This window comes from Aythya fuligula, chromosome 14 (assembly GCF_009819795.1).
Source record: "Aythya fuligula isolate bAytFul2 chromosome 14, bAytFul2.pri, whole genome shotgun sequence".
Taxonomy (NCBI): domain Eukaryota; kingdom Metazoa; phylum Chordata; class Aves; order Anseriformes; family Anatidae; genus Aythya; species Aythya fuligula.
This window is the reverse complement of record NC_045572.1, coordinates 12260179-12284639: the sequence shown is the minus strand read 5'-3', so window position 1 is coordinate 12284639 and position 24461 is coordinate 12260179. Positions and strand designations below refer to the sequence as shown.

The following is a 24461-nucleotide window of genomic DNA, read 5'->3' as shown; positions in this document are numbered from 1 at the left end:
TTTGCATGCTCATACTCCATGAAGAGAAGAACTGGAAATGCATCAGCTACTTGTTCTGGCAGCACAGGCAGAAGCTTGCAGATGGTTCCTCTTTCTCTTTCCCATCTTAGAAAAGTTGAGAGCCCAGGGACTTCACCATCTTATTTGCAGATTCTGATGATGCCTCTGAGATTGGCAGTCCTGAGTTCTTGTTCACAGCTGAATTGGGATTAGTGTCACCAGCTTAAAAATAAAAAAATAAAAAATTACCAATACCAAATGCAAAAGCACCATATTAAAGGTAGAGCATTGCTGGTCTTTACTGAAAGCCAAACTGCCAGCCGCCATTTCTTCCAGCAGCAGATGTGGCTGCTATAAATACAAACCTCAATACCTACGCATGGGTTTGCTGGCAGATAAAATAATGTTTCACTTCAGCTGCATGAGGACATGGTGTCCTTGGATAGAAGAAGTCAAACTCATAAGCATGTATTTCACACAGTATTGTATGGCTTTGGGTTCATGCAGGAAATGAGGAAGCAGAAATGCGATTACAACTCAATAACAGCCAGAAAGTAGGTGAGTGTCTCCAAGAAAGCCTGAAAAACACACTCAGAAATGCAGCTCAGTTCTCCAGAGAGGAGAAACAAATTTCCCGGGGTGTAGGCAGTAGCTGCAGAAGGAAAAGAGTTTTCTCCCAGGGCTAGACTAACACGAATAGGTGTCAGGCTCATGGGACCCAGCAGCTATTTCACCAGCTGAAACTCTCCATCTAGGCTGCAATTCTTTCTGTTGTGTTGAATTGACGTTGGTTCATGAGTTCTCTCTTGTCTTTCACAATACAAAAAGGAAAACACATTCTCTCCCTCTTTCTCTGGTTTCATGTCATTAAGGACGGCTGTGGGAAGACTGGCTGAGGACATATTATAAAGTGACACTGGGGAATCAAGCAAGAAAGTAAACTAAAAAAAAAAAAAAACAACAACTTAGGCCATCAAGGATCATAAAAGAGGTTGTAAAGCAGAGGGGAAATGGCCTCCTGGTGGGTTTGAGAACAGCTGAGAGGGCTGGATAATGAAGGGATGTGCTGCTGTAAGGAGATGTTCTTTGCCAGTGAACTCAGTGAAAATCTGCTTATATTTGATATAATAAGTGCAGAAAGCAAGTCAGAAAGGGTTTATGCTGCTATTGCTGAACTGTGTGGCAGTGATAAAAATATGTCATGTCCTGTCCACTTCCTTAAGTATTACACATTTTAAAAGACAGAGAAGGAAGTGAAGTAAAATGTCTTTTTTTTTTTTTTTTTATAAAGGATTTGTTGTCTTAACTTTAATGAAGGAATAATAAATATAAATGGATATTAGTAGAAGGTTATTACAGCTGTTCATTTTGATCGAAAATATGCAGTATCTTCTCAAGCGATGCCAGAGGTTAAAGATTGTTATTGCTTCCTAAGGTTTCTGAAATTAAATTCTCTCTCTTATGACCTACAAGGTATGGTTGATTGAAAATGAGTGCATGTGAAATGGTTTGTAATAAATTCATATTGCAATTAAAAGTCTCTTTAGAAAACAGGCTATCATACACCAATCAGCTGAGGAGCTGTCTCTAAAAGATCATAGAATCATTAAGGTTGGAAAAGATCTCCAAGATCATCTGGTCCAACCATCACCCTACCACCAGTGTCACACACTAAACCATGTCCCTAAACGCCAGGTCCAACACCCCCAGGGACGGTGACTCCACCACCTCCCTGGGCAACCCGTCCCAATGCCTGACTGCTCTGTCTGGGAAGAAATGACTCCTCATTTCCAACCTGAGCCTCCTCTTCCCCAGACTAAACAACCCCAGCTCCCTCAGCTACTCCTCACAGGCCTTGTGTTCCAGGCCCTTCACCAATTCTTCATTAGCCCCTTTTTTTAAGATACCTGACAGGTGGGAGGTATGTGTGGTGCCTCATCTCTCAATATTCCCCAGATAAACCATGCAGCACGCTGTGGTTTTAATTTATTAAGAGCAATTAATTTGTATTATTTCTTTATTTATTGTGGTGGGGAAAGCCGCTGCTACAGCAATGGATGGGACAAGGCATGATACTGAAATGAGGGAATTCTTGAATGCGTTACTGCCTTTTTATTGAGGTAACTAAGGCTCCATAGGGCCAGCTGATGACAACACCGTGTGGAGGGGATGTTTTTCCCCAGTGAGCTTCTACACAGGGAAGCTGACAAGCACATGAAGCGTCTGGAACCACCACTTCTACACACATCAGGGCACGTTTACCCCTGCCGCCTGATCTCCCTCCTCGTTTTAGAGGCACAGCGCCAGGGCCCGGCTCTGCCAGCGCGGGGCCGTCCCTCACCACACCCGGGCCCTCTCCTCCTCCTCCCCCCTCCGGGGCCGTTCCCTCAGTGCCCGCCAAAACGGCCCGCGGTGACGTCACGCCCCGCTGAGGGGGGAAGCCATTTCGTATAAGCCTGAGGGCTTTGGTTCTGGAGGCTGTGGTGCTTCCAGAGCGATCGCTGGACTTTTATCCGGTTTATATATATCTAATTAATTACAAATGACATTTCTGACAGATACTCTCAGGGTACAGAAACTAAGTCCTTCATAACCACCATTTCTGCCTAAACCCTCCACACGACTCAGTGCGAGGTGATCAATTCTTCTTCCTGCAGGGCAAAAAAGCCCATCCTGAGAGGGTTGTGCCAGCTTCCGGCAACGTTTTTCTGTTCCTCACCAAATCTAAAACCTTTAGGTCATAAAGCAGACATTGGCTTCTTTCATTATAATTTTTCAAGTACAGAAACTGTGGTAATGTGGGATTATCTGTGTGTTTTGTGTTAGTATTGACACAGTAAATCCTGCAGGCAACACTTTGCCTGTATTCAAAAAAAAAAAAAAAAAAAAATCCCATTTAAGTTATGAGGTAATGATGTATCTACACACCCAGTAAATGTCTTGATTTTATGGGTTCTTAGTTTAGCAATGGGGTTATTGTTTAATCTCTGCATCCACTGGGATTGTTCTGAAGAGTGAGAGGACCAAGCAATGACTTTGTCAGAAAATTTTGCAGATCTCTGAGATGCATGGCATTCAAGCAACACCACACCAGGAGTCTAAATCTATGAGTATAGAGGTTAGTTACAGATATAAAGAATAAATCAAGCAATAAAAGATGCCTATAAAAAAAGGATGTTGCCTCTGAAATGAAGACACTCCAGAGTTCATCATAAACCTCTGACATGCATTCAGTCACTGCCTGCTGTCACAGTCTGAAATTCATTTCAAGGTGCTTGCATATTTTATGCTGTAACCTCTAATAAATACGTACACATTTTCAATGATGTTGCATGATACTTTGTGAACTGATGTGCCATGAAAGGGGAAGCCGTGTCAATGCAATGGGAGTTCTGCAGGCAGAGGCGCACAGACACACATTAAAAATGTTTCCCTGACTGGTGCAGTATGTCAAAATGTCTGTGCGATACCAGAGAGAGTGTTGCTTTCATAATCATCCATTTGAGGAAGCTTTCCTCTGGCTGGATGCAAGTTCTCTGTTTCTGAGGGAAGCAAAACACATACTATTGCTGTAGTGTCTGGCTTCCCTAGTCTAGCCTATGGTAGGTAATGGCTCTGGCTAACCTGCCAGTGTGACTGAGGGATTTCATAACAAATAAAATACTCTTTCATTTTAGCATTCTGTCACATATATATATATGTTTGTTTTTGTTTGCATTGTGTTTTTAAGTAGAGTGATGAATAGCAAAATTAGCCTTCAAGAGCTAGGCTGAAATTTTGACTGAGCCGCCATATGCTTGCACATAATGGTTCTCTCACTCCCCAAATGGAGATTATGGCTTTTTTGAAAGAATAACTACAAGAGTTTTGTAGGACTAACCCTTAAAAATGCTGTCCCGTAATTTTTAGAAGCTGTCAAGAATTAGAAGTGTGACATTGATTTATGGAGATAACCTGGCCACTTCTGAAGAGTTTCCTTCTTCTCAGAGAGCAGTATTCTGAGAGGCTGCTGGTGTCTGTGTTACCCAACAGAATCCCTCAGCCACTCTCACTGTGTTCTGCTGCAGTCGGAAAAATGCGAAGTTCTTCCCAAGAATGTCATTTTCTATAGTTTAAAAAGTGCACCTTCTCAAAGTACAAGAGAAATTAAGAGTGAAGAAGAGCAGGCAATAATTATTTATTACTAGTCAACATTTCCAAAAGTAACTTAAGGCATTTGAGCACCTAATTTGAGAGATTCATTTTTTATAGTACTTATTTTTCAACATATGATGGTTCATACTGTGTAAATATCAGAGGGCCACAAGCTGGTCAAATTTAAAAAAAAAAAAAAAAAAAAAAGAAAAAAAAAGAATGTTGGCCAAGTCTGGCACTTCCTACTTGGTTAAAAAAATAAACAAAAAAGAGGAACCAAACTTGGAAAGGATAGCTGATGCTTTAAGTGCTTGTGGTCACTATAGGAATGTGCAGACCTTGCAAATCTGTCTCAAGTACTTGAAAAATGATGGGATCTACTTTCAGTGAAAGGCTAGAGGCATCAGGAAGAGACCAGGTCACTGTATGAGAGTGGTACAGTGTCTCCTGTGACATGGCACTAAGCTTCTAATAAGAGATCATGTAATCTTAAAAACATGTCAGAATTATCATTGTTGGTTGGGTTGTCGTTTGTTTTACAGAATGATGTGTATGTATAAAAAGTCCTGAAAAGGAGTAGCAAGGGAAAAGTGATGTCTTGTATTAATTTTATTGGTTTTTCTGGTTTATTTTGGCATTCAAGTTACCACAGTAGCAATCTCTGAAGAATTTAAAATAATATGAATTTCAGACATTGGGTATTGTACGAGGTATATAGACAGTATGGATTCAGCATTTCTTTCCAGCTGAATAATTGCTTTATCCTGGATGGTAGAACAGCTCCAGTGGTGAACCATATTTCCAGTGTCAAACATTAATACACTCATGCAGATGGCGAGGCTGTGTTGCTTTTCAGACTTATAACTTTGAGTGATCTGTGGGCAATGCCAGGTTTGACCACGTGGAAATTCCCTTCCTCTGTGATGTATCAGGCCCAGATCGCCAGGGAGCAGATGAAGCTGTGGAGTGCAAAGCCCCAGCAGCGTGTGGACAGGCAGCCAGTGAGCACACCACGCTGTGCTATTAAGCAAGTCACTCAGAAATATACTGGCAGCTTCGCCATTAGTACTGCTATACTTTTCCTGCTGTGCACTGTGCTAATATAAATATTCCCAAGCTGCTTTTATATATACTCAGGCCACCAGCATGTGTCCGAGCTTTTTTTTTTCCTGAAACTACCTTTTTTATATTCAAATGGGAGAGTTTAGAGCTATTTGAATTCTATTTCTCTATTCACAGCACAAAGCAGAGTGAGAGCTGGATGTCACAGTGGCAGGACAAGCTGCATTCCTGTCCCTGAGTGCACCCACCAGGCCTTTACCCTTCTGGAGCAGGGCGCCAGAATCCTGCCATTTCCAGACCAAACCCTGTGACAGCACTGAGTGCACGGTGCAGAAATAACCACACTGGCTTTGGCACTGGAAGAGGGGCAGCACAGGTACCTGGCAGCACTGTGTGGGATAATTTAGCCTCCCACATCGTGTGTTGTTCCACGTAGAAACATTCTCCATCCATCAGGCCTGCCTGCCCCGTGGCTGTAACTGAGCTCAAGGGCTGGAGTTCCTGCTCCTTGACAGCAAGTGTTCACAGCACAGAAGTCCCAGGCACGACTAGTAGCTTTGTCATCTCCAGCAGCAGAAAGGACTGGAGAATTTGCCTCAGAAGAGGTCTCATTTGCCAAGCCAAGTGCCTACAGCGTAACCTAGTCCACTGTCTTTGTGGAAAGCAAATATAACAATCCTTTCCACCATGCCCAGCAGTGTTTATCTTCCAGGTTGACTGCCTGCAGTGACATTAGTGTCCCCAGAGCTTCTGAACTTAATCATTTCCAGTTGCTGCTTGCCTGCTTGAAGCAGTCCTGGTCCACCCTCCAGTGTGTTCTTCCTGCCAGTCACTATGGGAACAGCAATCAAAGCTCGTATTTATGGCTCTGTAGATGTCCAAGGTCACAGAGCACAGGTCTAGTGGGAACAATTAAAACAGGCCTGTCCAGTTACATCTCTTGAAGCTCGCCCCACATTATACCTCTAACTAGAGCAGTAAAGTTAAACCAGCATGACTGTCAGGATGTGACTGCTTTAAAAAAGATATCCTTTAGAGGAGATAAAGATCCTCCATATACCATCATCTGCGGAACTACACTAGAGTGTAGTCAGTGTCAGTAATGTTGGATAAAACTTCCCCCCAGGTTTCTCTCTGCATCCCTGATGGAGCTGCACCCTGCCAGCCCCCACTGCGCCGTGCAGCCCTGGGCAGGCAGCAGCACGTCCCGATGGTCCTGAGGAGGTGCTCAGCTCCCTGCAGGCTGCAGCAGGGCAGGTCACTTGCTCTGTAGTAGTACAGAAGGAATCTTTAAAGAGAGCTCTGTGGGAATCGTTGTGGCGAGTCGTGAATGTTGTGTACATCCCTTATATGTGTTGGAGAGGGGGACAGGGAGTAACCAGTTCTAAGCACTGCCTTCCCCCTCGGGAAAATATTCCACTAAAGGCATACAGGTGAAGGAATTTGGGAGCTGTGAGAATTCCTCCACAGAGAATCGGCTATGGGGATTTCTGCCAGAGCTGACACTGAAACTGAAGAGAGGAAACTCTTCACTTTTGTCTACGTATAAGCTTTGGGAAACTCTCCAAACGCACGCAGTTGGCATCAATCCACAGCAATTCCCTAACCAGTGATGGGCCCCGGTCAGCACTCCAGCTCTGACTGCCAGCACTGTGCCATATAAATAACTGCAGATGTCACAAATTCCTTATCGAAACACAGGAAAGAAAATTCAATTATCACCCTCCCCACTATTTTCTGACCAGCTCCTTCCTTGACTCAGCAATTTAGTATCTGTATTTGTCTGATACAGATATATAGATTTCTCTGAGCTTTATGCAATAGGCTTGATATTCGGCATCCAAACAAGTAATTTTTTCAGCTGACTGGTTTGGAATGGAAGGTCCAGTGTTGAATGTGGCTCTTCAGCATGGTGCGTGGAGGTGACACACAAGTCCTCATTTCCTTGGGACTACAACATGAGGGCTAGATTCACTATTCTGGAGCAGGAATCAACTGCTCCTGGCTGCTGGGAGATGGGGATGTTGCAGGGAATGATAGATTTCAGTGTTCCTGGTTCAAGGGGTGTGATGTGCCAGCCTTTGTGTATAGCGCGTTTGTGTCGATGGGAAGCAGGAAACATTTGGAAACTTGTCATAGTGACAGATGGTGATACACCTTTTGCTTGAAAGAATAGAAATGCATCAACAATTTAAAGAGAAGGGAGGAAGACACCTTGGCTTCTGCCCTTGGTGATGGCTTGGCATTGCCTGTGTTTGGCAACTGATGCGAATAGAGACGGTGGTAGCAATTTCAGCAGGAAAGCTTCAGCAGAGTGGTGGCCACCCACATAAGATTGTCCAGATTCCACGTGCACTTGAGGAACCCAAACAGATTTTAAGTTCTTTCTTGGTTTATTTTCCCTCCTTCTGCCTACCAAGGAGACAATCAATACATAGTATTAATGTGACTGCTGAGAGGTACCATAAGAGTGCAGGCAATTTAGGAAAAAAAAAAAAAAAATCTGTAAAAAAAAAAAAAAAAAACACCAGAAACCCTACCTTTCAGTTTTGATTGTTGTTTTTGAAACAGTATAATAACCATGATTATATTTTTGTCTTGCATATTTCTTTTTTTTTTTTTTTTTTTTTTTTTTACCAGGCAAAGGAAGAATTAAAGGTCTGGAATCCAATTTGCTTTCCAATGTTATGTTTCCAAGGTAACTCTACTGACTTCTTTTGAAGGCAGTACTTAGGAAGTCAATGGGGTTACCTCTGTCTACCTGGGGGCATTCCCAGTACATGAAACCATCTGGTGAAGTTCTGTGTGGAGGCAGTGGTTTAGGGCCATGCTCTGCAATGGAGGTGGCAATCTTCTAGGAGAAAGTTTTTTAATGAGTTGGCTTGGGTACTAGGAGAAATCAGCAGTGAAGAGTTGCCTGTATCACTTTGCTGTGTTGAGAAGGGTATATTGCTGCTTCTGGGCTGTGCTGAGCCATCCCCACTGCTGCTACACTGCAATAAACCCAGGGAGCACTGAACATGCCCACCTGTGGTCACAAAGGCAGTTCATCATGGGGCTGGAAATTGAATTCCAGTGCTTCAATCGCAAAGCCAGTCCTCCTCCCTGCCTGCCTCTCTTTTTAAAAACAAAAGATAGAGTAGAAGGAAATGAAATTCCCACCTAAAAACCTGTTCAAGGAAGTGATTATGCCACTGAGGGGTACTGAGACCTTTCTGACATTGGTTCATTTTTTTTTAATCCATTTCATTTCACCTCTGCTTGACCTGCTCCGTTAGCAGCTGTAATTGTCTCTTTGTTATCTGGAAAAAAATAAAATAAATAAAAAGAAGAAAAGAAAAGAAAAGAAAAGAAAAGAAAAGAAAAGAAAAGAAAAGAAAAGAAAAGAAAAGAAAAGAAAAGAAAAGAAAAGAAAAGAAAAGAAAAGAAAAGAAAAGAAAAGAAAAGAAAAGAAAAGAGAGAAGTCATATAAGGAAGGTTACTACAGCAAAAATGCAGACTTGCCCAAGGAAGGAGTGAAGGAACCTCATGGAAGTCAAAAAATGTTGACCATTTTCTCATTTTGCTGTGTTGACCCAAGGAGATGGAGAACAGATTTCTATACCTTAAAACAAAGATCAGCAATCTACAGCATGGGTGCTGCCATAAACAGCCAAGAGCACCTGTGAAGCAGTGTTGCTTTGTAGTTTCCAGTTCCACATGGAGCAGGACAGGAGTGTTGCTTCCCTACATCCCTGCCTTTGTGGTGATCTCCCATGGTGAAATGCCACCACCAGGTTCAGCCTGTCTCTTAGTTAGAAATACCATCTAGCATATCTCTCTTGAAAGACTGCCAAACCGTACCTTAAAATGTGTGTTTTACTCGGCAGTGATTATTTGCGAAAGATAAACAGAAAACAGTTTCATTTATAGCTAAAGATAAATTGATGCCTTGAATTTGCAAAACATCCTATTCTCAGAATTAAAGTAGTCCCTTTGGAGACATCTCTGTACTTTCTTTTACAGAAAGTTGGCTTTTTTTTATTGCTTGATCTCTTTCTCTCTGTGCTTCATTCCTCCCTCCACCCACCCACACAATCCCTTTATTTTCTTCTCTGCACCATTTCCCAACCTATTTTTCCTTTGCATAATTGAAAGCAAGAAATTAGCTGGAAATCTCAAATGGCTGTAAGATTTTCATTCTAGGCTATCAAAGAGCTTGGAAAATAACTTATTTGAATATTCCCTGTCTTTCCCATTGCCTTGCCAAACTCTTCAGTGCCCAAATGACGACAGTGCCAGTGCGTGGCTCAGAAATAAGAACACACAAGTGCGTTTCTCCTCTCTCAATCTCTGTCCTCAGCAATCTTGTCCATTCCTTGGCTTTTTCTTGACATTCCCCCAGAGAAGTTGTGTTCATTTTTCGTGTATTCATATTCTCTGTTGGACAGTCTTCACAGGAAAATTTCCCTTATTATCAAAACAGGTTATGAAGCAGTGCTATAATGTAGAGAGGGATGCAGAGGAATCTTAGGTCCATGGTCACTTATGAAAAATTAGCTATCTTTATCAAAGACAAGTTTCAGGTCAGCTAGTTTTGATAGAGGAATGAGCAACTAATTTTGAGGCTGTTACATCATAGAAATCATGCCAGGGGTAGTGGTTAAATCCTTATCAAGCAGTGGTATCCTGACTTAGCATATTTTGTGATTCCACTTTGCTATTCCAACTAGCAAATAGCAGTAAGTATGGGAGAGTTAGGTGAAGTTTAGTGGTCAACAGTGGTATCGGGCCAGTAAAAGGTATTTCTTTTCCATTTATCCAAGTCTTCTATATCTATGGATGGTCATAGTTGCCTGTACTAGGAAGGGTGTGGATGCTTGTGATTAAATGCTGCTGCTTTGGGTCTGCCAGGCAGCAGGGCAGGGGCAGGGAATTTCAGCTGCAAACACGAGGAGTGCCTCTATTCACAGAGGAAGTCTGTCAACGAACCATCTGCTGGGGCTGGTGGAGGGTGAAACACCTCCCTAGTTCTGAGCAGGAGCCCAGTACACAAAACTGGATGGAGCCATAGTCTTGTATAGCAATGGGTTGTATTTGAGGAGTTTGGGTCATTCCTGTCTCCTTATGCATGCAGGCATCAAATTGTATTGCTGGTGTAAATAGTGACTGTGAAAGAGGCCACAGCTTTGGCATATGCATCCCTTTAGATTTACAAATTATGCATATTTACCATTTTGTGAGGTACACTGGGGACAGCAAATGGTACTTTTTCAGCATAAAAATGAAAAGTAACTGAAAATCTGTTACATGCTCTATATAGCTCTGATCAGAGGGGAAAAAATGACTACAGATTTGTGGTTGACATGCTTCAGAAAAGGTTCAGCAGAGTGTGAAAATTGACATTTAGCAAATAGCAATTCAGCCTTCATTTTTTGTGAAGTTGCTTGAAATAAACTGCAGGTTTAAAACAAAATGTTTGGTCAGTTGTTATATTGGATGTTGCTTGTCTCATTACTGCAGTTAATTAAAAGAGGGGACAAAAAGTCAAAACCAGAGTCAATAAGATTGTTAATAAAGATTTAATTTGGTGGAATCATTATAAATTGACTGTACAATGAATGAATATGCCACAGGAGTATCAGTGTCTGAAGGTCTATAAATGGGTTTTCAGAAATAGCCACCAGGTTGTAGCCAATTTGTCATGCTAAATAAGCTCTTCAAATCCACTTACGGCAGTCTGTACGTGTTTCCAAAGGATATCACCACCAAGTATATGATGCATGCAGACACACCTCTTTTCCAGCAGCTTTTATATTCTACCATTTCAAATCCTTTCTGGTTGTGGTATCTCTGTATTTCTTATTGTAAGTAATTTACTATTAAGTCCAATCTTTTCAGAAGGAATAGAATAAATCATCAAGGAAGCGAAAAAATAAATCAGCACTGCAGAAAGTGCCATAGACTGTATCTGTGCACTGACCACATAAGATTTTAATCCGCCTGACCCTTTTCCTTTATGTCTGACCAAATGGCAGGTAAAAATCCCATGGTAGATAGACTTCAAAAAGAATTTTAAAATGGAAATTTGGATCAACCTTTCTTCTTTACATAAAACAGTCCCAATGTAGAAGACTGCATGCAAACTGCTGGTGATAATGACTGTGATATTTGCATAGCACTGCACCCCTGCCAGTAATCCTATCACTTGAGTACTTGGGTTATCATGAGAGTGATTTTTCTCTGTCAGTGACAGCATGCTTAGTAGGGTTATTTAACACCAAGAAAAAAAAAAAAAAAAAAAAAAAAAAAAGATTTAAAAAAGATAAAAAATTTGCATCGTTCAGTCTTCTTCTGAAGTAGGACAGAAGAGCAATCCTTGGAAGGAGCAGAGAGTTGGCCCAAATTGATTCAGTGGTCAATGGCTGCCTGTACTGCACATTAAAGTCACCCCAAAGTATACCTAGGTTAACAAATACTTAATGGGTCAATCTAGCAAGTTTTATCTGACTGAAGTACCATCTTTCCATTGGATTTTCTAATTATATGCTAATTCAGGTAGCAGTTGTCCTCCTGCAGCTATCCAGAAGCCAACATAAACTTCATTGCGTGCTCCAAGAGCTAATATACCACTTGTGCCCGTTCACGTAGACCAGATCCAATTTACTATAATCTTGCAGAGTGATGGGGGTATCCTGGAGCCAGCATGCCTCCATGCACCCTGCTCTCTAACTGCCCAAGTCATGCTGCATTTTGCCAGCCTTTCATTCTTGGAATCATTAGAGCTTTTTGAAATACCCTAGCCTGAAAAATATGTCTTGTGTGGCTTATTATTTAAATCAATGTCCTTCTGTCCTTTGGAAATGGAAAAAGTCCATTTAAGCCTCAGCTGTTACCTCCAGGCTACAACACAGCTATCCCTGTCCCCACTCAGGTGTCTCAGGGTTAGTATGAAACTTAGTGGCTCCCCAAATCATCTTTGCGATGTGCTCGTCTGCTCCATGTTCCTGATGGCAGCAGTTTGATGATATTAGATACTAAGCGGTGCCAGTGGCACAGCTGAAGAGCTGCCATGCTCTGTTTCTGTTTCTTTATCTTCTCCCTGGCTGGGTGACAGTACATCAAGATAATACCCAATCTTAGCAGCCTCTTCTGTAATTCTGGCTGAAAAGGTTTCTTCCAATTTATGTCGTTTAATTAGAAGCTTTCAACCTGTAATTAGAAACTTACACCAGCCCAACCTTTGTTTCTGAAAAATGCATTTGTGGTTTAGGCAATTATGGTAACATAAAAAGTAATTAATTTTGTCCATGTGTGAAATGAGTGTGCTCATTAATGCACCCGACAGGAGGAGGATTTTATTTTGTTTCAATTTGTTTTATTTTATTGCAGTAAGTTACATAACAAGGTATAGCAGACACGCCGAAGAAGGTGGTTTATGGAGTCGCTGGGGCACGTTTGACTCCTGAGGCTGTCCCTTGGCCATGCTGAGATCACGGAGAAGCTGTGGGCAGTGGATATGGCACTGCCCAGTTAACACACGCCCCCACGAAGGAATTTCCAGCCTGAAACCATTACTTGACCAGTTTTGACCCAGGCTGCGTAACCTTGTGCCAGGAGACATTTGGTGGTGAGATTTTTGTAATAAAAGCAACAACAGCCTCTTAAGTTCCAGCCAGGGGCATTAGTAAGAGTGCAATTGTTTAGTTCCCAGATCTTACTCAACTGCTTGGTGATAACATCATTTACTCTCCCACTTCTGACTGTGCCAGAAGAGGGGACATCTGTCCCTTGCTTTTCCTCCAGCCAGAGCAGACTTTTTGCTTCTGTATTTCATAGCGTCTCCTATGGCTGAATCACATTAATATATAGGGCTATGTTCTACAGGCTGAATCTTCGCAGTCCCACCTACAACAGCCATGGGTTTATCAGTCACCCCCGTGCTCCCAGCTGATAACACCCCTGCCAAGGAGTGAAAATTGGCACTGTGCCTCCAGCATCAGCACCCACCGGGCTGTGCCTGCTCAGGATGCGGCCCCTGGCCCTGCTGCTGCTGCTTCTGGCCACAGCCAGCCCTGCCTGCGTGGGTTTCCCACCACTTGGCCCCGTAATGGCTCTGGGTGTTCGAGTTTATCAATTAAGGCTGAAAGATTGAGCACGGCAGGATGGAGGTAATCCTGTAGACTGCTCTCTGCTCAGGTCTGTCAGGCACAGTAGGGATTCAGAGCAAGACCAATCTGCTCACAACACACCAGGTGAGGAGAGTGTCGTTGCAGTCGTCTCTACACTTAGAATAGGAACAATTCATTTTGCATCCCTCATCCCGTTTCCTTCCCACTTAAACACATCATCGTCTTCAACCACATCTGTATTTACTGCACATCATTTTGTACTGTCTCCCAATTTCTATGATAATTTCCTTCCTTGATTTATAAGCAACAAAATTTTTTAATTATCCAGATGATTTTAATTTTCTCAGTCATTCCTCTACTTCGTTAAACATTAATCTCATACTTCTTTCTTTGACACTTTCTAACCTTCACCACTTCCCCATTGCTAGTTCATAATGAAACTAGATCTCAATAGTATTACACAATTTTTTTCTCCCTAGACTAATTTGATATCTTCTGCTTGATCTCTCTTTTTGTCCACTAAATATTATATTTGGCTTCTTGTATACCATTTCAGAGATTACTTTAAAAAGAAACACCAACATTTAGGACAACTTTGCATAATTACATCTCCTTCATCTCCTCCAGCAATTCCAGTGCGCACAGTAGGCAGTCACAAAGATTTTACAATTGTATTTTGATTCATCCATGTTTTTTCTGGTTTTACTGCTTTTTAGTGCTCGGAATAAGCTGCAGCTATATTATAAGTATGCAAAGTGTCCTGGAAGACAACAACAGGGGACTTGCAGTGTTCTTGGAGGAATGGCATGCTCACATTTTTCCTTTTGCTGAGGGATGACATTTTTTTCAGAGGGAAATGAAAGCTGCTTCTCTCCCACTTAGTGCTGCCAGCAGTGTGCTCCTGTGAGCTGTACTGTACCTCCAGACTCCTTTGGTTTCTCATTTCTCTAGACCCACTCAAATCTTTCAATATTAGCTGAGCATCTTTGTAATGGTTTCAAGCTGCTCATATTACTCAATTAGCCTTCCTCCCAGAATCATAAGCTCTGAAAGAGTTTAAGGTATTTCCGTTATATTGTCAGAAGGGTATTATTTCAGCATGGAGTCTGTTTAGGAAAAGTTCACTAAACACAATCTTTGCAGCATAAATTTTAAGCACAAGGGCAATTCACATTATTTTCTCAATTTCTTTTCCTTTCTCCTCACTCGGCATTGTACAAAACCTCTTTAGTGTCTGTGTTGTCCAAATGCAGAGCAGCAAGTTGTTGCACCCCTTGCCATTTGAACCAGAGTTATCTCTGGCTCAATTAGAAAAGTGTAATTTCCAATAAAGCATCATTAGACCTCTGCTCCTGTCAGGTCTCTGACAGGTTTAATTGGATTTTCCTTAGGAATTAACCATGGTTTGTGGATGATAGCTGAAAGAATTCTCATTCATTGTCCTCCAGATCATGTTAGGAATTAGATGGGCTAAAAATCAGGCCATAAAAATCTATTTTAGAATATGGCTGCTCTGGAATTGTCACTTAACAGATTTGCAGCATAAACATTGGAAACTGTATTGTGATGCCTGCTGTCAAACAAAGAAGTATTTACAGCTATAGCCAGGATTTACAATTGGGTGCCATGATAATAATATATCCTTGTTTACTTCCGTAATTAATGTTCCTAAAGAAAATACCCTGGAAACCTTTCATAAGCAAGATTTATTTCTGTTGATTGAGACTATAATCAGATGTCCCCATTCAAACAGTAATTGGTGTGCTTCATTAAAGTGTAATTGAAAACAAGATTTATGTCAATGCTAGGGAATAAATAACAGGGATACATATTTTATTATTAGTGATGATACTTCTGTAAGCTCTCAGAGTACTTGCTGCTTTTGTACTATGGCATATGCGACAACATATTTTGTCAAAATTTTGGTATCTTGGTTAGGAATGAGAGAGAGAGAGATTGTGCATTTTCTTCTTTTTATTTTAACATTTCATTCTGATGTATCAAGGCCAGCTCCTTTTTTTTTTTCTTTTTTCTTTTTTTTTCTCTTTTCCTATTTTATCTTAAGCTTGGTGTCATTACCATATTTTAGCTCATTTTGTTCTCGTGAAATAGCAGTCTCTTCCAGGAGAAAGGAAGCCTGGGCAAGAAGTGAATTGCTCACGGCAGAGCCTTTTGCTCCATGTAAGATTAGAAGACTGCTTGAACTTCAGTTTAGGTTTTGACCAGGTGAGACCCAGATCTGGCCCCATATTTCTTCTCGCAAACATTTTCTGCTGCACTACAAACCAGAATTAAGGCAATGAAAAAAAAAAAAAAAAAGTTTAAAAGCATTTTGGAAATTTAAATTTAGCATGGTTTCTTTTCAAATCAGTTAAAGCTAATTACCTTCCAACTAAAGGGGAGAAAATTATTGTGTTTTCTTCTATAAATAGATATGTGTAAGATAACACAAATAATGGAGTCAGAAGTATAAGTCACAGGGAATAGGTGATCCCATTGATTTCATTGAAACATGGGAGTTAAAACTGAAAACAAATTTCAGCCTGAGATACTGCTTCATTACCAGCAAATTGATGGAGCTCTACATTTACTTGCTAGCATAATTTACCAATTGTATGAGATGTAAGCAGACACAGTGGTAACATTGGCTAATTTTATGCTCAATGTGAAATCTTATAGCTGGTCAGATGGATACCATAAGAAATAATTAGAGTCATTAGAAATAATGGGCTACAGCTGCAGTAATACATGCTCTATTCTCAGTCCAGAGGTTTCTAAGCAAAATTAAATTAGCTCATGTTACCACACTGCTGCATCATATGCTCCTCACCTCCTGAGAGCAAACTTCTCTTTCCATTTCCACACTGCAAGCAAGTTTGTGGCTAATGCAAAAAAATCCCCTGCTGGGGACAAGAACTTCTGAAGCTTGAGGCCATTGCTTGTATTTTACCAGTGAATTACAAACCCTGTTTGTATCAATGCTGGACCTGAATGAGTATTTTCCCCCTGAACTATTTACATTAAACTTTTATTTTTTTTTTACGGAAATGATACCCATTTTATTGGAAGCACATGAGCAGCCCCTAGCTGCTAGTGTTACTGCACTGACATCCGTAATATCCTCTCATCTCCCCATATTCAAAAGGTCATTCATACTTGTAAGGCAAGCGATGGATTGTTCTGGAGGGGAGTGAGGAAAGGAGAGGGACAAGAAGGAAATATAATCCATGCTGCTGGAGTGATTAATGTGGCTGTTTATGATGAAGGAAATGAAACCTAGAAATCTGGGCAAGTAATGATCTTTCCAGGAGAGTGAATTTCACTGGAACCGCAATACACGCTCATATGCTGACCTCCTTTAAATTATTGCTGAAGTTTTCAAAACAAACAAAACCAAAAATTTTGCTCTCCTGCTGACTGTCAGGACCGCAGAACTTCCAGCGATAGCCGGAGAGGGGTTCATTACCAGATGCACACAAGCCATCAACCTCTCTTTAAAATCAGAGCTGCTTTGGCGATAGGTTTGAGTAAGAGGGCTTAAGAGGCACATTTAGCACTGTCCATTAAGCATGGTGAGCTGGAGGAAGGCTTCCCCTGCATACATCATCCTGCACATTGCTATGCGGGCCAAGTGTGCTCAGTGGGAGGAATGATATTTTTGATGAAGGCAAGAGCTTAATACTGCAGCTTTGGAAAGATCAGTTACCCATCTGCCAGCCATCTATCTTTGGCTATGGTACTTACCTGGCCTCAGTTATTACAGTATGTAACCGCTTCACAACCACTAATATATTTTTCTTTTCATTCTCCCCGTGGAGTTGGGAAGTGCTATTACCTCTGTTGCAGAACTAAAAAGTGAGATTAAGGGTCAGATTTGTTATGGCATTTAGATGCTCAATGGGATTTTCAAAAGTACCTGATGCCTGGTGTAATAAGATCGTGGATCGTGGGCTTTTTGATAGCTTTGAAAATCCTATTACTTGTGTCTTTTACTTTCCTTTTTTACTTTTACTTTCCTTTTAAAATTTTTGACTTGCATGAAACCCTGGGACCTGTAAGAAAGGTTCCCCTGATGTGGGTTATCACCCAGACAGGAGATTCTTCATCCACCTACCAGGAGGTTGGTGGGTAGGGAGGATGGGAACGCCTTTATGGCAGTGGGAGGAAGCAGTTTATCTAAGTTCTGAATTTGTCATGTTTGGAAATCAGTGTAACTCTGTGGATAGCAGTGAACTTACCCTCCTTGCACAGCTCTGGCAGAGAGGTCAGAGGCTGGTCTTCAAGACACTGGAGCAAAAAACAAGCACCACCCATGGTCAATAAAAAGGGCTTATGTGCCAATTGCTGGGATGGAAAATTCAAGAGCAGGAGCAAATAATGAAACAATCTATATTCATGCAGCCACCTTTCCAGCCTACTGCTGTAAGTACAGGCTTACACCTCGCCGGATGTGAATCCTACTGAAAGCTCCAGAGTATCATACTGAAAAACAAATGTTGATTTTGAACAAATTATCTGTTCATCGCTAAATCATTTTCTTTCATTATTAGTCTCCAAATTGGTTCTGCTCTGGAAGACAGAATTAGGTTTAAAAGCAGAGTGTCTCTTAAACACTTGCTTTAAATGAAAGTATTCGGTAAACATTCCTCAAACCCCCTAGAGCATAAACTCCTCAAATGTTTTCTCTGGCTTTGCATAGATTTTTCAGCTCCTGGTTTAAAGACAGCTGTCTCAGGGATTCATTCAAGAAATCAGAAAATAATCAAATTAAATCCCTTGCAATCATATGCCCCTCTAATGACAAAGAAAAAATTATTAAGACCTTTCTGTCCTTGCTTACAGGAGCATAAATTGGGACAAAAGTCCTTTGCAAGCAAATGGAGTTACACCGCTGTGAGAGAGAAGAGTCAGGCTCCAAACCCACAGCATAAGTACAAAACCACTCAGGCTGCAAGCACAAGGTTCTCAGCACTGGAAGAGCTGCACTTTGCTGTTCAAGTACTTGCATTCATTTCCATAGTTTTAAGGTTCTTAAAAACAAAACAAAACAAAACAAAAAAAAAAAAAAAAGAAAAAAGGAAGGAAAAGAAAAAAGAAAAAAAAAAAGAAAGAAAGAAAGAAAGAAAAAAAGCTCTGGGCTTCAAAATGTTATTTTTAATATTAAAGGGATGGATTTTGGTTAATTCAGCATGTCAGCAAGATTGCAGCTGTCTGATCTAGTGATTTAGGATGATAAGAGTGGGGGGCTCAGCTCAGCTAACTTTAAAAACACGTGTGGGGCTGCAGGGCGTTGAATGCTTGTCCCACGTCACACCAGGGACTATCAGGAGATGCTTGAGAGGAACATGTGTCTCCAGGGTGTAAGGAGCTGTGTAGGGACTAGGATGTGTCTAAAATTGCATGGGTTTTCATCAGTGTTTTTTAAGATTATCCTGCCTGTAGGGTTCTGTTGGGTGGAGGAGGGAGAACAACTCACTCTCTTTGTTAGACATGAAAAGAGATTAAAACTTTGGGGTGATGTTATCTAATAAGCTCCCAGGCGCTTGTTAGCTTGTTCAAAGCACAAATTTAACTCATTTTGAGGTTACAAGGACTGGAAGGCATGGAAGGAGAAGGTCCCCTCTCGATCCCCCCATCATGGGAAATTATTCTCCTATTTCCCAGCTCCTCACACGCTCCAGCAGAGCACCAGTGGGGGAGTCGGAGGCTGCTCCCGCAAAGGGCAGGGACTCGAGTGCTGCTGCTGCAGATGACTGCATTTGAACTGTGGTGTCTGAGCGCTGTTTTGCACTTACAAGATTTATTTCTCAGTGGGCAGAGAAGCTACAAGATTAACAGATGAACAAATATGTTGAGACAGCCAAGACATCAAAGAAATTGAAGAGCCACTAGGATGCTGGAGAGCTGAAGAGTTGTCTGGCTATGGTTCCTGGGAATTATTTTATCCTCGGATTAGCTCAGCTGTCTCGGGGTTTGGACACATCCTCTGGTGAATTTGGCTACAGTGACTTAAGACATTACTGGCCCCAGACATCTGCTTCTCCTCTGGAGGATCCTGCCTCTGGAGCAGAGGCAGCAGGAGGGAATGTGTGCCTGCATCCCAGCCATGGCACCTCGATCCTGGGGGCTCAGTGCAAGCAGAGGGTCCTTAGTTTTCAGAGTAGACACCAGCTTGTGGGCTGTACTACCAAGGATAAGAGCACACTGTATCCTGGGGTAGAAATTTCCAGTGAAAATGTGGAGCAGACAGCGTGTTAGGCCACTGTAATGAAAGCCACCAGAGAGCATGTGCCAGAGCCCTAAGGCTGTGTGCTGTGACTATTTTTGCCATAAAGAAATTCTGCAGATACTGGAAAGGCAGCTATTGCAATTGGGAGGTCAGAGGGAATCACATCCCAGGTAGCACTACGTCATGTCAGTCATTCTTTGCAGGCTTGCAGGCTTTTTTTTCCTCTATGCCATCTGCAATTCAATCAGGAAAAACAAAAAAATAAAATAAATAAAATAAAATAAAATAAAATAAAATAAAATAAAATAAAATAAAATACCAGCAGTTTTAACCTTAGGTTCCTCATACAGGAAACAGCCAAGGGGTGATACCAGCAGAGGGATCAGAAGAAGGTTTATGTAGGATGTAACTCCCCTGTGGAGAGCAAACAAAAAGCGTCTCAGAATAGTTGTGCAGAGGCTGCTAGCCACGAGACAGTGCTTGCTCCTTGGGCTATATATCCCTCACTCCTCTGAAATTTAGATTTAGTTGAGTCAGCCAGGAAATTACGGATGAGTTTGGGGTCTTAAGGGAAGGTGTTTGAAACCCAGCAATATGAAGACACCAACAAGAGGGAAAGTCATAACTTGGAAAGTGCCACACAGAGGAAACCGTGCCTCTGCTTTATTGAACTGTTGGCTGCAATAAATACAGCCAAATTCCCTGTCTCCCATAATGTTGTCTCAGTACCAGCAGGAGTCCATTTAAGAATACACTTACTGGCACAAATGATTATATATGAAGAGCAGAGAAACAGCTGAAGTGCTGCTGCAGTAATGCAAGCAAATCCTAAAAGATGCCCAAGAAAGCTGGGTGTTGGATTCTGCCCTTGAATTTTCCTTTGTCACCGTGATCTCTGCTGCCTGACCAAAGCAACCCGAGCAGAGGCTTTTCTGTTCAAGTCTTCCTGCTCACTTCAGCTGGTGAGACCATAGTCTGGATTTTCTGATGGCACAGTAAATAAATTGTGATAAAGTCAACTAGGAGGACATTCCTGGAGAGGGTGAAATGTTTTTTATTATTATTATTTTCAATACAGAAAGTAGTAAGAGACTGTTTTATAAAGAAGAGAAGAGACAAGTAGAATACAAGAGCTATGAAGGAATGATTAGCAAGAAAGACTGAACCTTGCACTTCCGGATCTTAAAGCATTAACCTCAATTGCCTGAACTGAAAGGTTTGGCTGTGTTTAGCCAGTGCTGTAATAGGGTTGTCAGATCTCTCTGGCATATCCACAGTTAGGAGGGGTCAAAGCACTGCAGAGGGTGCTGGCTGTGAGCACTGTGATGTTAGCGTAGGACTGAGGTCAAAGAATTTGGGGGCGTCTGCATCTTTTTCATCAGTTTTCTTATGTCATTAAACTTTCCTATACTTCACATTACAGGGAGTCATGAGAATGAATTTGTTCCTGTTTAAGCAGTGGTTTCAGGAGGAAAAGTGCTTGCACTCTCTGTGTAGCTACACTGCTTTGCTAATATCCCCCATTAGTATTCATTAGTTACAAATGTGAGCTTGTGTATGAGGGAGTTGATCACAGGGGAAGCTTTATTGCACCCTGCATCTCATTCCAGAATTTATGGCATAGGAAAGTTGATGTGAATTGTTAGCAGATTGAATTTGTGATGTATTTTACCATGATTTCTTCAATATGATTGCTTTCCACTGACTAAACCAGGCATGGATCTGAACTTCAGTGGGTCCTAAGCTGCCTTGCAATGGGCAGCCAGGCTGTTCAAGCCTGAGGTTAAGCACGCACATTGAACCCATCAGGCTCTGTAACTCCCTTTTCTGTTGCAGACTGGAATCACCTACACGCGCGTTGGTGATGGAGGCTCCGAAAGGCATTGAGATCAACGCTGAGGCCGGCAGCTTGAAAGCCACGTGCAGGACAGAGCTCAAGCTGGAATCCAAAGATGGAGAGGTAAGCGAAGAGTGTCAAGCCTTATGGCAAAAGCAAACCAAGCCCCAGATCTACAGTTTTATAAAATTTATAAGATTCACTTAGCAGCTCCATTTGAAACAGTCATTGAAAAGCACTGGTGAAGCAGCCTTCCTAGCTTAGGTTGTGCTAGGAGTGATTGAACATATCATATGCAAACAAGGCTCACTCTGTGGAGAAGGCTGATTCATTATTTTTAAAGTGCTTGGATAATAGCATCTGTTGTTCAAGCAAATTTATGCAGCTGTAAAGTACACAGTGCTCCTAAATTCTTTGTTTCCTTGTCACTTTAAAACAAGATTTACTTGGCCAACATAATTAAATCTTTTATCATACATTTTTCTATAAGAAGAGCTTAATTCACCTGTATTGATCTGACAAGCTTTTGTAGCTGATGTTTTCATTTTGGAAAGAAAGGGAATATTAGGAGACAGAGGTTGTTGCACTGGGAAGCTTCTAAAGGGAAAGAGAGAATATCTAAAACTGATAACAGAACAAAAGTAAAATAGGTCTTGAATTAAGCCTCTTCTGGTGTCTCATGAATATGTGTGCACACCAGTTCTCATTCCTTCATCCCGCCACAATTGTGGAAGACACTGAAAGATGGGGATGATGGGGAACACAAGGAGAGCCTTGGCAGGAGGCTTCCCATAAAACACAAACCTGCCACCAGCAGAGGTCCAATATGGCCTGATGTTTTCCTATCTTCGGTGTGATTCACAGGTTGAGATTCTTACTGCAATTCCTGTCGTTTCTAAACGTTGGCATTTTAATATATTCCGAAGCCTGATCAGGGTTTTAAAACAAAACAACAAAGCACAAAGCAAAACAAACAAAACCCCCTACCTAATATACTACAATTGAAATCCAAGGCATTTCATGACTGCAAGCAGTTCTCTTTATGTTTTCAACACTAATTTGCCTTTAAAATGCATATATTGACCTGTCTCTTTCAGGCGATTAGATGGTTGGAGACTAAAACAGAAGTGGCAATTTTTTCTGTAATTGCAAGATAAGAGCAAATACTGTCAATCGCCCTGTAATATTCTGGACTGCAGGTTATCTGACGCTGACCTTCTCAGTAATATTACAACACTTCCCTGCAGCTGCCACGTGTCTGAGAGCTGCCACGTGTTCACTTTTATGTGCTGTTATGTAAAGAGAAATTTGGGTCTGTTATGGAATTTAAATATTTTTTAATATACATAAGTGTATATATATGTTTACATAAAATATACGTAAAAGTCAGAGCCGTGAGCCTGTAAGGAAAGGGGATCACAGTGCCAGAAGTCCCAGCAGAGGAGAGGGGTTATTGTATGGAGGTGAACTGTACATTCTTCCCCAGGCAATGAGGCACATTGCTGGGTGCTGCAAGGGTTAACCCAGGCACGGACATGCCAAAGCTATGAAAACACAGTGGGTAGATTAACAGAAAAAAAAATTGAGGTCTTAGGAGGCTCACAGTAAAGGCAGGTAATACACTCACCCAGATTTATATCAGACTTTCCCCAGCTTCACACATTTCCCTGCCAAGTTTCTGTAATAGCCCAGTTGTCCAAAGGATGCTTCCTTAAACACAAGATCTAAATTAACAGCAGTAACAGAGATTTCACTAATTCTCTCTCTTTTTTTTCTCTCTCTCCTTCTCCAACTTCAGATAACATTGAATTCTGCAAAAATCAAACTACCTAACTTGCCTCAAGGATCTTCCTCTTCTGCAGGGTCCAGGCAAAAAATCTACGAGCTCTGTGTGTGTCCCAATGGGAGGTTATTTCTGTCTCAGGCAGGCTCTAGCTCGACCTGCCAGATAAATACAAGCGTCTGCCTTTGAGAGACAATTTGCAGTGGGGCATTGCAGGCAGCACAAAAGCTAATTCTGGTCTCGCAGATTGCAGCTGCCAACTATTTTTACTAGAACACAGAAAGCCTATCAAAGACTTTTTTTGTGTGCGCGCGCGTGTGTGTGAATATATATATATAAAATATATATATAAAATTATATATATCCTCTGTGTAAAATGATGTTTCAGTACAAGGAATCCCAGGGTGACCCTGTTACATTTCTGTAGCATTTCTCTTTCCCCCACCAAAATTTACTGGTACGATCTACTGAATTAGACTTGATGCTCCCCTGGACCCTTTTGTAATTACATAGTCTAATGATCACCCCTTGTTTTTGATCATCTTCTAAGAGCAATGGGATTGCTGGCTGGTCAAGACCCTGGAACCAAATGTAGACCCACCAACATACAAAGGGGAGAGTAGCGTCTCTGATTATTTTTGCACCATTAAATCAGTGACATGAGAAAAACAAAATGTCCACATGTGCTGTGCTGGTTGCCTAGAGTGATCCAAGATACCTGCGGTTAAACTACACTCTTTAATTTTCACCTGAAGCATGACTCCCTGTTGGGAGAGATGGATTCTACCTGGCCAGTAGGAAAGTCCTGATCTTCTTGCTGGAGTGAGCATTTGATGAAAAGCTTCGATTCTTGCCTTCACCTGCAGTGGATGCCTTGTGCTATTCAGGTGTGACTCAAAAGCTCTAACCTTAACCTAAAGTCATCTCTGTGCTAACAGAACTAGCCTTGTATTTAGTTCTTGACGGGAAAAAAAGAAAAAGAAAAAAAAAAAAAAGTGAAGGTTGGACTAAAATAGAAAAGCCTTGAACCTCTTTAGTTAACAGGTGTCCTGGATCACCCTTCATGCTCTCTATTACCACCTTCAAATTTGAAAAGACCTGATGTACCTTGTGAAGGTAAGATTTAAGATTTGGACATTACCTACCAATACCTACAGAAACAGAGAAAATTGCCTACTCTCTCCATAGAAACATAGAAGTTCCTACAAATTGGATGTATAATATGAATGTTATACCAGAATTTTTGTCATCCTTCTATTCAGGATATGCAGTCCAAGATCACATAAATTTTGCAGAGATTGCAAA

General features: G+C 41.5%; 1 protein-coding gene and 1 long non-coding RNA gene across 5 annotated transcripts in view; one reads left to right on the top strand and one right to left on the bottom strand.

Moving 5' to 3' along the window:
* Positions 1 to 24151, top strand: part of SGCD (sarcoglycan delta) — a 204403-nt gene extending 180252 nt beyond the window's left edge. For 3 of the 4 annotated variants that reach the window (XM_032196768.1, XM_032196765.1, XM_032196766.1), the window contains exons 7-8: positions 21373 to 21496; positions 23172 to 24151. In XM_032196768.1, coding sequence (XP_032052659.1) covers positions 21373 to 21496; positions 23172 to 23345 — 298 coding nt within the window. In that variant the 3' untranslated portion in view covers positions 23346 to 24151. Of the gene's footprint in view, positions 1 to 21372; positions 21497 to 22470; positions 22606 to 23171 lie in introns of those variants that run through there. The other variant, XM_032196767.1, reaches the window with a different exon arrangement.
* Positions 22199 to 23263, bottom strand: LOC116494721. The gene is made up of 3 exons (XR_004253896.1): positions 23203 to 23263; positions 23001 to 23083; positions 22199 to 22268 (listed from the first exon to the last, which is right to left on the bottom strand). It is a non-coding gene; the product is annotated as an uncharacterized LOC116494721 (long non-coding RNA).
* Positions 24152 to 24461: the final 310 nt, after the last annotated feature.